This window comes from Mustela erminea, chromosome 17 (assembly GCF_009829155.1).
Source record: "Mustela erminea isolate mMusErm1 chromosome 17, mMusErm1.Pri, whole genome shotgun sequence".
In the NCBI taxonomy this organism is placed as follows: Eukaryota; Metazoa; Chordata; class Mammalia; order Carnivora; family Mustelidae; genus Mustela; species Mustela erminea.
The window spans coordinates 29286242-29299728 of NC_045630.1; the positions used below are offsets into that span (position 1 = coordinate 29286242).

Sequence of the window (13487 nt, forward strand, 5' to 3'; positions counted from 1 at the left end):
ATAACAAGGATAAATAACACCAGAGTTGAGCTTGCAACCCTCCCAGAGATAATCAAAACATTGCAAGATGTGTTAACCTTTATGAAACAATGGGCTAGCGTAATTGGTCTGATGATAATCCTCGTAGTGGGCTTGATTCTGCTAGTAAGGAAACTGCAAATTTGGAGGCGACAGCAACATAGGCAACAGCAAGCCATGGTGCAGGCCTTGTTAGCCATTGAGGCTGGAACATCCCCCCAAGTGTGGCTAAGTATGCTGGATCGGTAGTCAACGATGGGTAAGATTGGTGGGGGAAATATACCAACCTAAGACAGGACGCAGATCATTGATATCTGCCATCTGATGACGGGTAAAGATATTCCCCACCACTGACAACCTAAGACAGGCACGATCCCTGCCATAAAAGAAAAAAGGGGGAGATGTCGGAGGCAGGCCCCTGGCCAGGGCGGCCTCCGCCATTAAAAGATGGCGCCTGGCTAGTTGCCATGTTAGGATTGCCTCGTGAGACTAAGCGGAACACCCAAAGAGGAAGTAAACAGCATTGGTTGCTAGCGAAGTTGTTCGTTTAGGTGCACAGCCTGATTCGCTCCCTCCTGTACCCTGCTCGCTGATTGGTCATGTAAGCGTATATAAGTGTGTAGACTTGCGGAAATAAAGAGAGAGAAGATGCATCCGAACTGGGGCTTCTTGTCGTCCTTGCGGGCGAGGGCGATAGGAGGTAGAATGGGACCATGATGTTAGCACCAATGAGTGAATCTGGAGGTCGAACGGTCTTGTCTTTTGATTTGGTTATTCCCGGAGTAAAATTATTTTATTCATTCCATCACATACTCCACTTTTTTAGAAAATAAATTTTATTTGACACAGAGATCACAAGTAGGCAGAGAGGCAGGCGGGGTGCAAGTTCCCTGCTGAGCAGAGAGTCTGATGCAGGGCTCTATCCCAGGACCCTGAGATCATGACCTGAGCCAAAGGCAAACTCTTAACCCACTGAGCCACCCAAGTGCCACCATCACATACTCCACTTCTTCTGTTCACCTTCAACATCGCTAACACACCTAACTTAAGATTCTTATCTGTGTCTCACAACCTATTTGCCTACTCAGGATCCCCTGTCTTGTTACTAGCTTTCTTCTTTCTGCTGAGTTTCATCAATCCTGTCAATTTTTTTTTTAAAGATTTTATTTATTTACTTGACAGAGACAAGTAGGCAGAGAGGCAGGCAGAGAGAGAGAGAGGAGGAAGCAGGTTCCCCGCAGAGCAGAGAGCCTGATGTGGGGCTCCATCCCAGGACCCCAGGATCATGACCCGAGCGGAAGGCAGAGGCTTAACCCATTGAGCCACCCAGGTGCCCCGATCCTGTTAATTTTTGCCTGCTCTAGCAGAACTCAATACTCAGATACAGCACACTCCACTGGACCGTTTTATTTTCGTATTTTTTTAAGTAGGCTGCCTGCCCAAGGTGGGGCTTGAACTCATGCGCCTGACATAAAGAGTCACACCGTCTACTGACTCAGCCAGCCGGGTGCCTCGCGCACTCTAAGATTTTATTTATTTATTTATTTATTTGAGAAAGAGAGAGAGAGAGAGCATGAGAGGGGAAAAGGTCAGAGGGAGCAGCAGACTCATCGCACAGCTCGGAGCCCGATGCGGTACTCAATCCCAGGACTCTGGGGATCATGACCTGAGCAGAAGGCAGTGGCTTAACCAACTGAGCCACCCACGCGCCCTCAATTTATTTTTTTTAACTGGTTTATTCATCTTAGAGAGCGAGCAAGGGAAGGGGCAAAGGGAGAGAGAATCTCAAGCCTACTGAACCCTGAGCACAGCCCTGGGGGGAAATACAGAGCCGAACACTGAACAGAGCTGGCAGGCGCCTCCTCCCCTGCCACGTTTTAAATGACTAAACTAAAACGCACAGGATTAACACAGAAACCAGTTCAATATCGACATAGGCGTTCAGCAGGTCTTCTAACCCCGCCATTTCAAGTGCTGAGGGGCCTAATCGTCAGGTGGAGCGCAAACACCTGCGACGACGCCTGCCAGCAGAGCCCCAGGTGCGGCGATGTCCCTAGACTGCGCGCGGGTCCGAGGTCTGCACCGGCCCCGGGGCACGGCGGGCGCAGAGCCTCAGACCCTGACTCCCGGGTCTGCACCGCGCGGCGATCAGGGAACCTCGAGCCCTGTCTCCCGACGGGGGCGGGGCGGAATTCTCCACGCGCAGGAGGTCAAGGCGCAGAGGAGGCGGAGCTCGCTCCACGCCCCGCCACGGCCCACCCGGCTAGCGCAGCCGCAGGCACCCAGGGAACACCGCCCCCGCAGCCGGCAGAGGGCGCGCGAGCGGCGGGCGTGCCCCGAGGACGCGTGCGCGGGGGGCGTGCCCCGAGGACGTGTGTGAGCGCGGCGGGCGTGCCCCGAGGACGCGAGCGCCGGGGGCGTGCCCCAGGACGCGTGCGCGGGGGGCGTGCCCGCGGCCCGGCGTCAGCAGTCGGTAGGGGAGCGGCGGGGTAGCGAGGCGTGTTCCGCGGCGGCGGCGGCGGAGGCAGCAGCAGCAGCAGCTTGGGGCCCTCGGGCGCCTGCGGGGAGCGAGGGGCGGGCGGCAGGCGGCGGCGCGTGTCCAGGGCGGGACGCCCGGAGCGGCGGCGGCGCGAGGGAACGATGGCGGAGTCCTCGGACAAGCTCTACCGGGTGGAATACGCCAAGAGCGGGCGCGCGTCCTGCAAGAAATGCAGCGAGAGCATCCCCAAGGACTCGCTGCGCATGGCCATCATGGTGCAGGTGCGCGCGGCCGCTTTGTGCGCGGCGGGAGGCGAGGGGGGAGGGGCGCCGGGGGAGGGGGAGGGGGAGGGAACGCCCCCGGGAGCCCGCGAAAGCCCGGGAAGTGCGGCTCGGGGCCCTGCTGCAGGGTGGGGGCTGCTTCCTTCCCCGCTGCCTCTTGGGGGTGGGGGCAGAGGCGCGCGTGGGCTTCCGAAGCCGGCCTGGTTCTGACCTCCCTCGTGCTGGGAGATTTTTGTCCTACATTGATGATGGCGACGGGCGCCTGCGGGTTTTGTTTTTTTTTTTTTTTAACTATTTTCGTCTATGGCTTCGACGTCCGCTTACTTTCAGTTTTTTCTTAATTATGCAGAACTGTACCAGCCGGTGTCATTTCTGTACAGTGCCTTCGCTTTTTGCCCGATTCGTGGTTTGAAATCCTATTTTCCCCAAACTTTCCCGACTCCCAGGCGCGTTCTTTTCGCGCGGCATTTACAGCTGTCGGGTCTGGGTAAGAGAGGCTGGAGGGGGCTGCTCAGTGGGGCTTCTGGACACACTGGGGACTTCCCGACGGGTGTCTGAAGCTTCCCAGATAGGGGTGCAGCCTGGGCGGTGTGTCTGAGGCCCTCCTGCCGCTGCCAGTTTGCTCCTGTCTGCTCGTTAAGTCTTGGTTCTCCCCTGCCCCGTCCTACTCTTCCCCAACATGAAGCTCGTGTTCACGGAGTTCAGTGCCCTCGCTCAAGGTAACTTGGTTTTCTCTGAGGCAGCAGTGAGTGTTAGGAAAGTCCAGACAGTCCTCTCTGGGTTTTCAGTACTTACCAAGTGGAGCAGAGTGGGTCCTAGATGTGCTTGGAGACTGGGGCTCTCTGGTCCTGGTATCCTGAGGGCCTAACTCAGTACCTGCCAAGCAGTACCACCCTTCAGGGAACACAGAGCATGTTAGGCACTGTTAGGTACTAGTGACACAAGGAGGGCCCCCTTCCGGACCCCGGAGCCTGCTGACCCTATATGTTTATCAGGCACTGAGTTCCGGGGTAGGATCCATTTCGGTTCTCCGATCTTCAGTCTGAACGAGTGGGCTGCCTGATCTGAAGCTCCCTCTTGTCACACTGTTAACTCTCCTGGAATTTACATTTTTTATTTTATTTCATTTTTTAGAGGCTTTTTTATTATTATTATTTATTTGACAGAGAGAGAGAGAGATCACAAGTAGGCAGAGGGAGAGGGGAAGCAAGCTCACCTCCAAGCAGAAAGCCCAATACCAGGGGCGAAGGCAGAGGGTTAACCCTCTGAGCCACCGGGGCGCCCCTCCTTGTTTTAAATAACAAAAAGGAGAACCTTTCTCAGTATAGGAGTGCTTGACCTAAAATCTGTGGGGTGGCATTCGGTGGGTTTAGAGGAGTTTACATTTCTGTAGTCATTAGTCTCTAAATAAAATACTTACTTCAATTAGGTGTGTAAGCAACAGAGTAAAAGCAGAAAAGTAAAAGAGGTACCTATGATTTTTGTAAGAAGTGGTAATTATAGGTATTTTCATGCTGCTTTGCACTTGGGGATTTCTTAAAGTCATCCATTATGCTCATCAGTATTTTAAGTTTACTGTAGTTGTTAGAATGGGTGCTAAGGTCTTACTTCGTGCTTTAAAGCTCACTGTATCCCACCGAATTTTTAAATAATTTGGTAATTACTTCAGTCTAATTAGTTTATTTTGTAGCTCGTGTATTCTACGATGTGTTTTTAAATTCGAGCAAGGCACATCTATGGGCTTCACTAGTCAGCCAGAGAGGACCGTGTCCTATCTGGAGGGACAGACAAAATCTTAGTGCAGCCTGTGTGCCAAATACAGAGGAGGGCTAGTCTGGTGCTTCTGATGGTGAAAGAAATTATTATTAAAAGTAAGTGGTTTTCTGTAACTGTATTTGGGGGTGGAGTCTTAACTCCTAATGTAAAGTCTGGAATTGTAGGCAGAGCCCGAGGCCAGAAAAGAGGCCAGAAAAGAACGGAATCATTATTCTACTTGGACTTAAATACGTTCTTTTACATTTGTATGGGAGGATTGTTCTGAGTGTTAGATACCTGATCTTTGGGTGGTGTGCCCTGAGGAAGTCTCCTGGGGCCGAAGGGGCCTTGCAGCCTTTGGATGGGTGGGCCCTACGTTCTTCTGTCTTGGGAGGGCTTGAGGCAGACAGCAGGCTCACAGTGGGGTCTCATGCTATTAACTAGCATTCCATGCTGTCTCTGAATAGGTGGGCAGTGGGCTGGCTTGTTTTACACAGAAGGAAACAGTTCGCTGAGTGAGGACCCAGTTCCCTGGTAGGTGCTGGGTCTTTGTTAGGAGTACACAGAGATTCTGCTGTCTAAGTTGCCAAGTAGAAGCATAGTCTTGTGATGATGTTCCAGTTCCTTTCCTGCTACATGGTGTCACTCCCAAGTTCTGGGGTAAAGCCTGGGTTTGTTCAGGGGTCCTTCCTCTCAAGCGTGACCAGGAGCCCTTACAGCCCCCAAGCTGGTATTATGAGTAGGCCTTTGGGCTGCACCTCTCTGTCACCCCACACTGCATTAATGGTTGGGACACAGCAACCAGACCAGGGTTCCCACCAGAGCCACAAGGTCCAGTGTGAGGCAGAGGCATTTGGGTTCCGTGCCTTCCTGTGCTTGTGTGTGACCCGACTGCTACAGAGGTGGCGGGGGGGCACCAAGGCAGGAGGAGTCCAGGTGCAAGGCGCTGCAAATGTACAGCAAGATGGCGGACGCTTCTGCAGGTGTCGCCTGCCTCGTTGGAAGTTTGACACAAGTCCATTTGGAAATGCCGTTTATTGGGAGTGAGCAGTCTTTTCCCCAGCAGGAATTCCCCCATCCTTCCCTTGTCTTTTCTTATCTCCGGACTTGGGGTGTCCATAGTCCAGCTACCTTCTGTGAGCAGGTGTTGCCCAAAGCTAGCAAGACGGAGGCAGCTTCCAGCCCAGTGCAGGGCACAGGCATTGACGGAATCAGTGCCCAGAGGGATTGTTCTCACCTGGGAGGGGCTTGGGAGGATCCTTCTGGGAAGCTGACTAGGGCTGTGGAGCTTTCTGGGCCGAGGGGACCGCTGACGTGTGGGAAACCAGGCTGCTTGATGCTGGGGAGTCCTCGTAGTGCCCTGGGGTGAACCTTCCTTCTGCATATATTACACTGAGAAAGAGGAGACTCACAGCCCGGGAAGAGGCTAGGTGGAAGAAGTCACTGTTTTTCCAGAATATTTCTTCTGTCCGACAGTTCCCATCCGAATATTCCTACGTGGTGGTTCATGTTTGATGCTGTTTTAATACTTTTCATTCCATCTGTGTGGCATTTAGCTTTATTTCCTGTAAAAGCAGATTGTTGGAGCCGCCTCTGCTTTGGTCAGAACCATGTGTGTGTTTTTAAGGAGCTCATTCTGCCAAGCAGCACAGAGAACGGACAGAACCTTGCTGTCGGATGCGAGTCGGACGGAGTCACTTGCTGCAGACACCTGTGAAATGGGGGTGCCTTACCTGGAGGCAGTTGAGGGTTCCCATGATGGCTTGCAAAGGATGCCGGGGACTGAGTAAATGTGGTGCTTGTCCCACTCTGCCCTGTCACCATCACCATCTGCTCTTGAGGCCAGAGGGTGCTCGGGCCCCAGGAGCCCAGAGCTGGCAGTGTCCCCAGGAGAAGAGCCTGCAGCTGTCGCGTCAGGAACAACCTGAGTGGAATGCATCATAGGAGAAAGGAAGCATGCCGTGATGGGCAGCACCTTCCCCTGTGATAGGGCTTCCTGGGATGCCCACTGACCCTCCAGCTCCAGACCATGGAGGCTGCTGTCCACAGATCCCCAGGTCGTTTGCCCTCAGAGAAGTTTCTTCCACTCATGTTGGCACGGCTGCGCCATCCTGACACGGTTTCCTGACATGGTTTCTCTGCTTTGCTCGTTATCTGGGACTTGTTCCTCGTTATTCTGACGCCAGAGGCACTCAGCCCTTTCTGGGCCACCTAGGCCCAATGGGGGCAGTCATTGGCCTCCCACGCAGGTGCAGCAGGATGGGGTCACGGAATGGAGATCTTGTGTGCGTTCCATGGTCCTGGGAGGGAAGTCGTGTCACTGAGGCATGTGGCCCGTGGGGCAGAGCTCCTTTGAAGAGCAACACTTTTCCCCAGCCGCGTCTGAAGAGCAGCTGTCGGGGCAAAGCTTAAGAAATCTGGGTGGCGATGCCATTTCTTGTTGGCTCACGGCTTTTCTCAAGTGACATGAGGCACATGGGCACTGCTGTCCTGGGTTTTCAGCGAAGAAGAAGGGCCTCACAATCACAGTGGCTGAGAGCTGGGCTTGAGGCTGCTCGCTCACCTCCCTCTCTTCTCTTCCAGTCGCCTATGTTTGATGGAAAAGTCCCACACTGGTACCACTTCTCCTGCTTCTGGAAGGTCGGGCACTCCATCCGACACCCCGACGTAGAGGTGGACGGCTTCTCTGAGCTCAGGTGGGACGACCAGCAGAAAGTCAAGAAGACCGCAGAGGCTGGAGGTGTGACAGGTGTGTAGAGATGAGGGAGGTGGCTGTTGTCACCCCCCAACCCCCCCACTGGGCAGCTTCTGCAGGGGGCCTTTTCTGGGAGAGCATTCAGCTGCCCCCCCCTCATGTTTTCCAGCTGCGCATGTGGATAACCGAGCTGCCTCATTGACTTGCCTGTGGCATGGTATTTTGTTAAGATGCTGCTGATGGAGCCTTTGTTTTTTTATTGTTCTTTTATTTTTAAGTAACCTCTGCACCCAACGTGGGGCTGAACCCACAAACCCAAGATTGCTGCTCCTCCCACTGAGCCAGCCAGGCACCCCAGTGGTGAAGCTTTTGAATCTTTTGCACTTTTGTTTTTAATTGACTTTCTTTTAGAGCTTTTGTAGGTTCACAGCAGAATGAAGCAGAAAGTGCAGAGTGTTCCCATCTGCATCGTGCTCATGCAGGCAGGGCCTCTCCCTGTCTCACTCTAGAGTGATCCGGGGGTTACATGGAGCCCTCATCGTTGCCCCAAATGCGCAGCTGCAGGGTTCCCTCACAGCAGGGTACGTGTTACAGGTTCGGGTGGTGTGCAGTTTGGACAGAGCGGGTTTCAACTGTTCAAGCTCCTTCTTTGTGTGTCTTCCTCAGTAAGTCCCATAGGGGGCCGTGAACGTTTCTGTTCCCATAATGGTTTGCTCTCTGTCGTCTGCTTATCGGGGGAACGATACTACATGGAACACATGTGACAGAGGGTATGTTAGTTGTGGGTTGTCAGTGGGGCTTGCGGGGCCGGCTGTTACTGATAAGTTTCAAGGGAATCAGAAGTTACGCACGGGACGCCTGGGTGGCTCAGTGGGTTAAGCTGCTGCCTTCGGCTCAGGTCATGATCTCAGGGTCCTGGGATCGAGTCCCGCATCGGGTTCTCTGCTCCACGGGGAGCCTGCTTCCTCCTCTCTCTCTCTCTGCCTGCCTCTCTGCCTACTTGTGATCTCTCTGTGTCAAATGAATAAATAAAATCTTTAAAAAAAAAAAAAAAAAAGAAGTTACGCACGGATTCTCAGTGCACAAGGGGATCCGCACCCCAGCTCCCGCCTTGTTTGAGTTTCACCTGTGCTCGGGGTCAGTCATATGCAGCCTCTTCCCTTAGAAACCAACGGGCGTTGCAGGTTCCTCCGTGTCTCTTCATGGCTCGATGGCTCAGTTCTCTGTGGTACCGAATGATACTCCATTGTCTGGATGGACCGTGGTCTCTCGCGCACCTGTGGAAGGACATCTAGGTTGCTTCCCAGTTTGGGAAATTATAAATAAACCTGCCTTAAACATTCACATGTAGGGTTTTTTTGTTTTAAAGATTTTATTTATTTAATTGCCAGAAGTAGAGAGCATTTAAGCAGGGGGAATGACTGAGGGAGAGAGAAGCCGGCTCCCCGCCCAGCAGGGAGCCCGATGCAGGTCTTGATCGAAAGACCCTGGGATCATGATCTGAGCCGAAGGCAGATGCGTAATTGACTGAGCCACCTAAGTGCCCTACGTGTAGGTTTTTGTGTGGACCTAGGTTTTCAGCTCATTTGGGTAGATGTTTCATTTTCTGAAGACCAGCAAACTGCCTCCCTAAGTTGCTGCCCCAGTTTGCATTCCTCACCGCCCCCCATGCCCTCACCAGCGTTTGGTGGTGTCCGTGATCGTCGGGGTTTTGGCCGTTCTGATAGGTGCAGGAGGTGTCTTGGTTTGATTTGCAATCCCCTGATGTCGTATGATGTGGAGCATCTTTTCATGTGCTTCTTGGCGTCTGCATCTCTCCTTTGGGGAGGAATCTGGATGTTTTGCCGTTTGTCATTCATATTCTTAGTGCTGAGTTTCAGAGTTGCTCATCTATTTTGGATAGCAGTCCTTTATCAACTCTGTCTTTTGCAAGTGTCTTCTCCGTGTCTGTGGCACATCTCTTCTCTCTCATTCTCTTGACAGTGTCTGGCACAGAGCAGGAAAGTCCAGCTGACCAGTTCGTTCTTTCCTGGACTGTCTTCAGTGTTGCATCTAAAAGTCATCACCATACCTAAGTCAGCTGTTTTTCTCCTGCGTCACATTCTGGGAGCTTTACAGTGTGGCATTTTTCTTTTAAGTTACATTTTGTAAAGGAGATAAAGTCTTGGTCTGGATTCATTTTGTGTGCAGATGTCCACTTCACCACTGGTTGGAAATTCTGTGTTTCCTCCGCTGTATTGTGTTTGCTCATTGGTCAGGCATCAGTGACCTTGGGGGGGGGGGTGTGTCGCCGCAGTGTCTGTTCTGGTCTGTTTATCAGTTTGTCTTTCCTGGTACCTGTCTTGATGGTAAGTAAGTCTTGAAGTCGGATGGTGTTGGTCCTCTGACTTATCAGTTTGTTGATACCCACAAACCTAACTTGCTTGAGATGCCTGTACATTTTAAATAGTTTTTCATCATTTGTTGAAAATGAGAACCCTGAGGCTGGGTTCTCGTTGGTCTACCTTAGAAGCGGACCCCGCTGAACCTGTTCTCGTGCCTCTGGGCTGCCGCGGGAACGGCCGCAGTCCTTTTCCGCAGAGCTCTTGGTCCCTGGGCAGCACCATTCTTTGTGTCCTCCACCCCGCAGGTTTGTGTCCCGCTACTGCTGGTCTGTGGGAACTGAGAGGTCAGTGACACTGCTCACACTCATGAATAAAAACAGTAAGTTTGCTGAGAAACGGTTCAGAGAGCCAGCGGGTCTGTTTTCACTGAGGGCAGCGGGGACACGGTTTTGTTCTGTGGTAGTTTTCCCCTTTTGTGTTCTGGTTAGTGGTTAGTCCGTTTAGGAATGTGTCCCATCTACTTACAATTGATGTGTATTAAAGTAGATAATTTTATAATATGGAACATGGTAAGTTTGCTGTAACTGTTTCTCTTGCAAAACATCTTAAGTCCTAAAGTTAACATAATGATACCTTGTAGTTGTCTAAGGATTTTTATATCCAAAGAGACTGATTTAATGGACAAAGACACCCAGAGTTTACGTCTTACCAGATCCTGTAATTCCAAGATGATGATCATCGGCCTTGTGGGATGTCTCCCTAGGAATTTTTTTAAAATAGTTGATTCATGTGTGTGTGCTGTGTTTATTCTTTCCTGCAGAAATGGGGTTCTAAGTGTCACTTTGTTAAATGCTCTGTCACTGTGTGTGTGGAAAAACACACGTAACGGGAACGCCCCCTCGGTGCCGTGTTCCCGCATGCGCTCTGTCAGCCTGAGCCTCTCTAGAATGTTCTCACCTTCCCCCCGAAACTCGTTGCCTAGTTCACAGTGGCTCCTCCCCTACGCTGATTTCTGTCTGGATGGGGCTCCTGGCTGCCTCCTGTGCCAGGAGTTGTGCTGGGTTTGTCTTCCTGGGCCTGGCTTGTCTCGCTCAGGGTTGTCTGTGCCATGGACTACAGTTTGGGTAGGCCACAGTTTATCGGTCCCCACCTTGGGGTACCTGTGGGTCATTTCTGCCCCGGGGCAGTTCCAGACTGTGCTGCCGTGGACGATGGTGTGCGGGGACCTGGTCCAGACCCCTCTCCCTGCCCTCCCAGGGAGCCGCCGGGGCTCCTAGTCCACCTGTGATGCACAGTGTTCTGCAGGGGCTGCGCCACTGTGCACCCCGCCAGCAACATTCAGGTTTCAGGGTCCTTCCAGATCCCCCGTGTCCTCACTGGCGCTCTTTTATCTGAGGATGTGTGTGTGTTTTCTCTTTTTTATAATACCCATCCTGAGGTGTTCTTTCATGTGATTTTGATTCGCATTTTCCTAGTGATGTTGACCTCTGTGTTAGATTTTACAGTAGAATATTTACTATTTTGTAAGATCTGTTGATTTTAGAGAGAGTATGTAAGTGGGGGAGGGGCAGAAGGAGAGGAGAGAGACTCTCAAGCAGGCTTCCCCCCACCCTGGGCTCGAAGCCCAGCCTGGAGCTCAGTCTCAAGACCCTGAGATAGTGACCTGAGCTGAAACCAAGAGTTGGTCACTGAGCCACCCAGGTGTCCCTAACACTTACTCTTTTCATGTTAAGTCTTGTGAGTTTTTTAAAAATATGTAGTATTGGTGGGGCACTTGAGTGGCTCAGTGGGTTAAGCCTCTGCCTTTGGCTCAGGTCATAATCAAATCTTTTTTTTTTAATGTAGTATTTATTGTTTTTTGAAGTTTGCTCTATTTTGTGCTTCATTCACGACCCTTGACATGACTGTCCTCTCACCCTTGTGCAATAGCCCATGTCCCCTGGAGATGCACTGATGGGCCCCAAGGCCAATGAGCCAGGCTTCAGCTCCAGACAGCCGGTCTTTTGAGGCCGCACCGTCATCCGTTTTTGCTACATTGCAGATAGAGGTGCTTCAAACTTCTGTCCAGACTGGGTAGCTGTCCAGCTATTTCTTTAATTCTGAGAGATAGCTGCTAGAAGACATGAACCATCCTGAGGCCTTCTGTGTTTTTGTCTGATTGCCCTCCAGAAAGCTTGGGGCCCTTAGATGGGCACCCCCCCCCAGGGACAGGTCCCCACATCAGGTATTTCCATTCCTCTTCACCGGGCTCCTGGTGGGGTGGAATGCTTTGTCACGCTCGGTAGTCAGTTTTACTAATTTGGTATTTGGAGGTGTCCTTTCCTCATCCTTTAGAGTATTTTGTGGTTTTTTGTAATGAAACAAAATATGAATTGTCTTCTGTTTTACAAATATATTTGCCAGTTTTGACTTTTTAAAATACATAGTTTTGTGGGGGGTTTTGTTTTTTTAAGTAAACTCTACTCCTATCATGGGGCTCGAACTCAACGACCCTTAGATCAAGAGTTGTGTGTGCCCACCAACCAGCCAGCCTGCCCTTTGATGTGTTTGTTTGAAGCACGTTTGTGTGTTTTGCTGTACTGAAGCTTCATCCTGAACTGAATGTTCTGTGATCAACGTCTGTCTGCTCATTTGCAGCTTCTGGTTCTGCTCTTACTTCTCAGTTCTTCATCTGGGATTTTTAAATGATTTACATGCACTTCTGTGAGTTTGACAGATGTGGGCAGTCGTGTAACCTGTATCCCGTCAAGTTAGGGAACATTCCCGCCCGCCCCCCCCCCCCGGAAGTTCCTTGCGCCCTCTCTTCAGTTACCCTCCCCACCTGGGTGACCATGGCTCTGGATTAACTTTGCGTGACTTGGGATTTCTGAAGCAAAGGAACTTTGCTTCTCCCATAACTTCTTTCCACTCAGCACAAGGCCTGTGAGGCACAGGCTGCCTGGCTTTGGCTTGTCACCATGTGGGATTGCTGAGGGATGATTGTTGCAGTAGATCACCGTTAAGCCAACCTTCTGTTCCCAGCCTCGCGCTGGTGCAAATACAGCGACTGTTCACGTCTGTGTACGCATCTCTGCATGACACGCAGTCATGTTTCTCCAGGACAGTCACCTAAGAATGGAGCGGTAGAGTGTCCGTGGATGTCCGTTCATCTGTTTCAGGAAACTGTCAAACTGTCAGACTGTCCTTGGGTTGTACCAGTTCCCATCCTCGTCAGCACCTGGCACAGGCACGCTTCCGTATTTGCTCCTGATAGGAGGGTAGTGAGAGCTCAGCGTGATTTTGGTTGGTATTGGTCTTTTTCTTGAGTTGTAGGAGTTCTTGGAATATTCTAGGTGCGAGGGCTCCTGGGTGGCTCAGTGGGTTAATCCTCTGCCTTCTGCTCAGGTCATGATCTCAGGGTCCTGGGATGAGTCCCACATCAGGCTCTCTGCTCAGCAGGGAGCCTGCTTCCCCCCCCCCCACCCACCCACCTGCCTCTCTGCCTGTTTATGATCTCTCTCTGTCAAATAAACAAAGTCTTCAAAAAAAAAAAAAAAAGAATATTCTAGGTGCGAGTCCCTTATTAGAGATAGGTAACATGAATACCTTTTATCATTCTGGGTATTGTCATTGTTTAATTACTGACATTCTATGAAGAGTAGTGGTTGATTTTTTTTTTTTTTTCTCCTTTTTTAATAAGGGCTGTCCACCTTCTGAGAAATCTTCCCTGTTTACTGTGACATACCCTCCTTTGTTTTCTTCTGGAAGTTTGGTGGTCCTGGCGTTCATATTTGGTTTCCAGTTGAACGTTTTTGTTAAGTGGGAGAAGGGGGTGGTTTTTTATTTCTTCCAGGTGGGTACCATGTTGTTTCCGTTATCATTTTTGCGAAGACTTTAAGACATGTGACTGCATAGCTGGGTGTGTCTCGGACTCTGATCTCCCTTGGCTGCTGTGT

At 51.3% G+C, this 13487-nt stretch overlaps 1 protein-coding gene across 2 annotated transcripts in view; it reads left to right on the top strand.

Moving 5' to 3' along the window:
* Positions 1 to 2451: 2451 nt before the first annotated feature.
* PARP1 (poly(ADP-ribose) polymerase 1) overlaps positions 2452 to 13487 on the top strand; it is a 36577-nt gene continuing 25541 nt past the window's right edge. The window contains exons 1-2 of one of the 2 annotated variants that reach the window (XM_032317753.1): positions 2452 to 2778; positions 7117 to 7282. In XM_032317753.1, coding sequence (XP_032173644.1) covers positions 2659 to 2778; positions 7117 to 7282 — 286 coding nt within the window. In that variant the 5' untranslated portion in view covers positions 2452 to 2658. The remainder of the gene's footprint in view (positions 2779 to 7116; positions 7283 to 13487) is intronic. The other variant, XM_032317751.1, reaches the window with a different exon arrangement.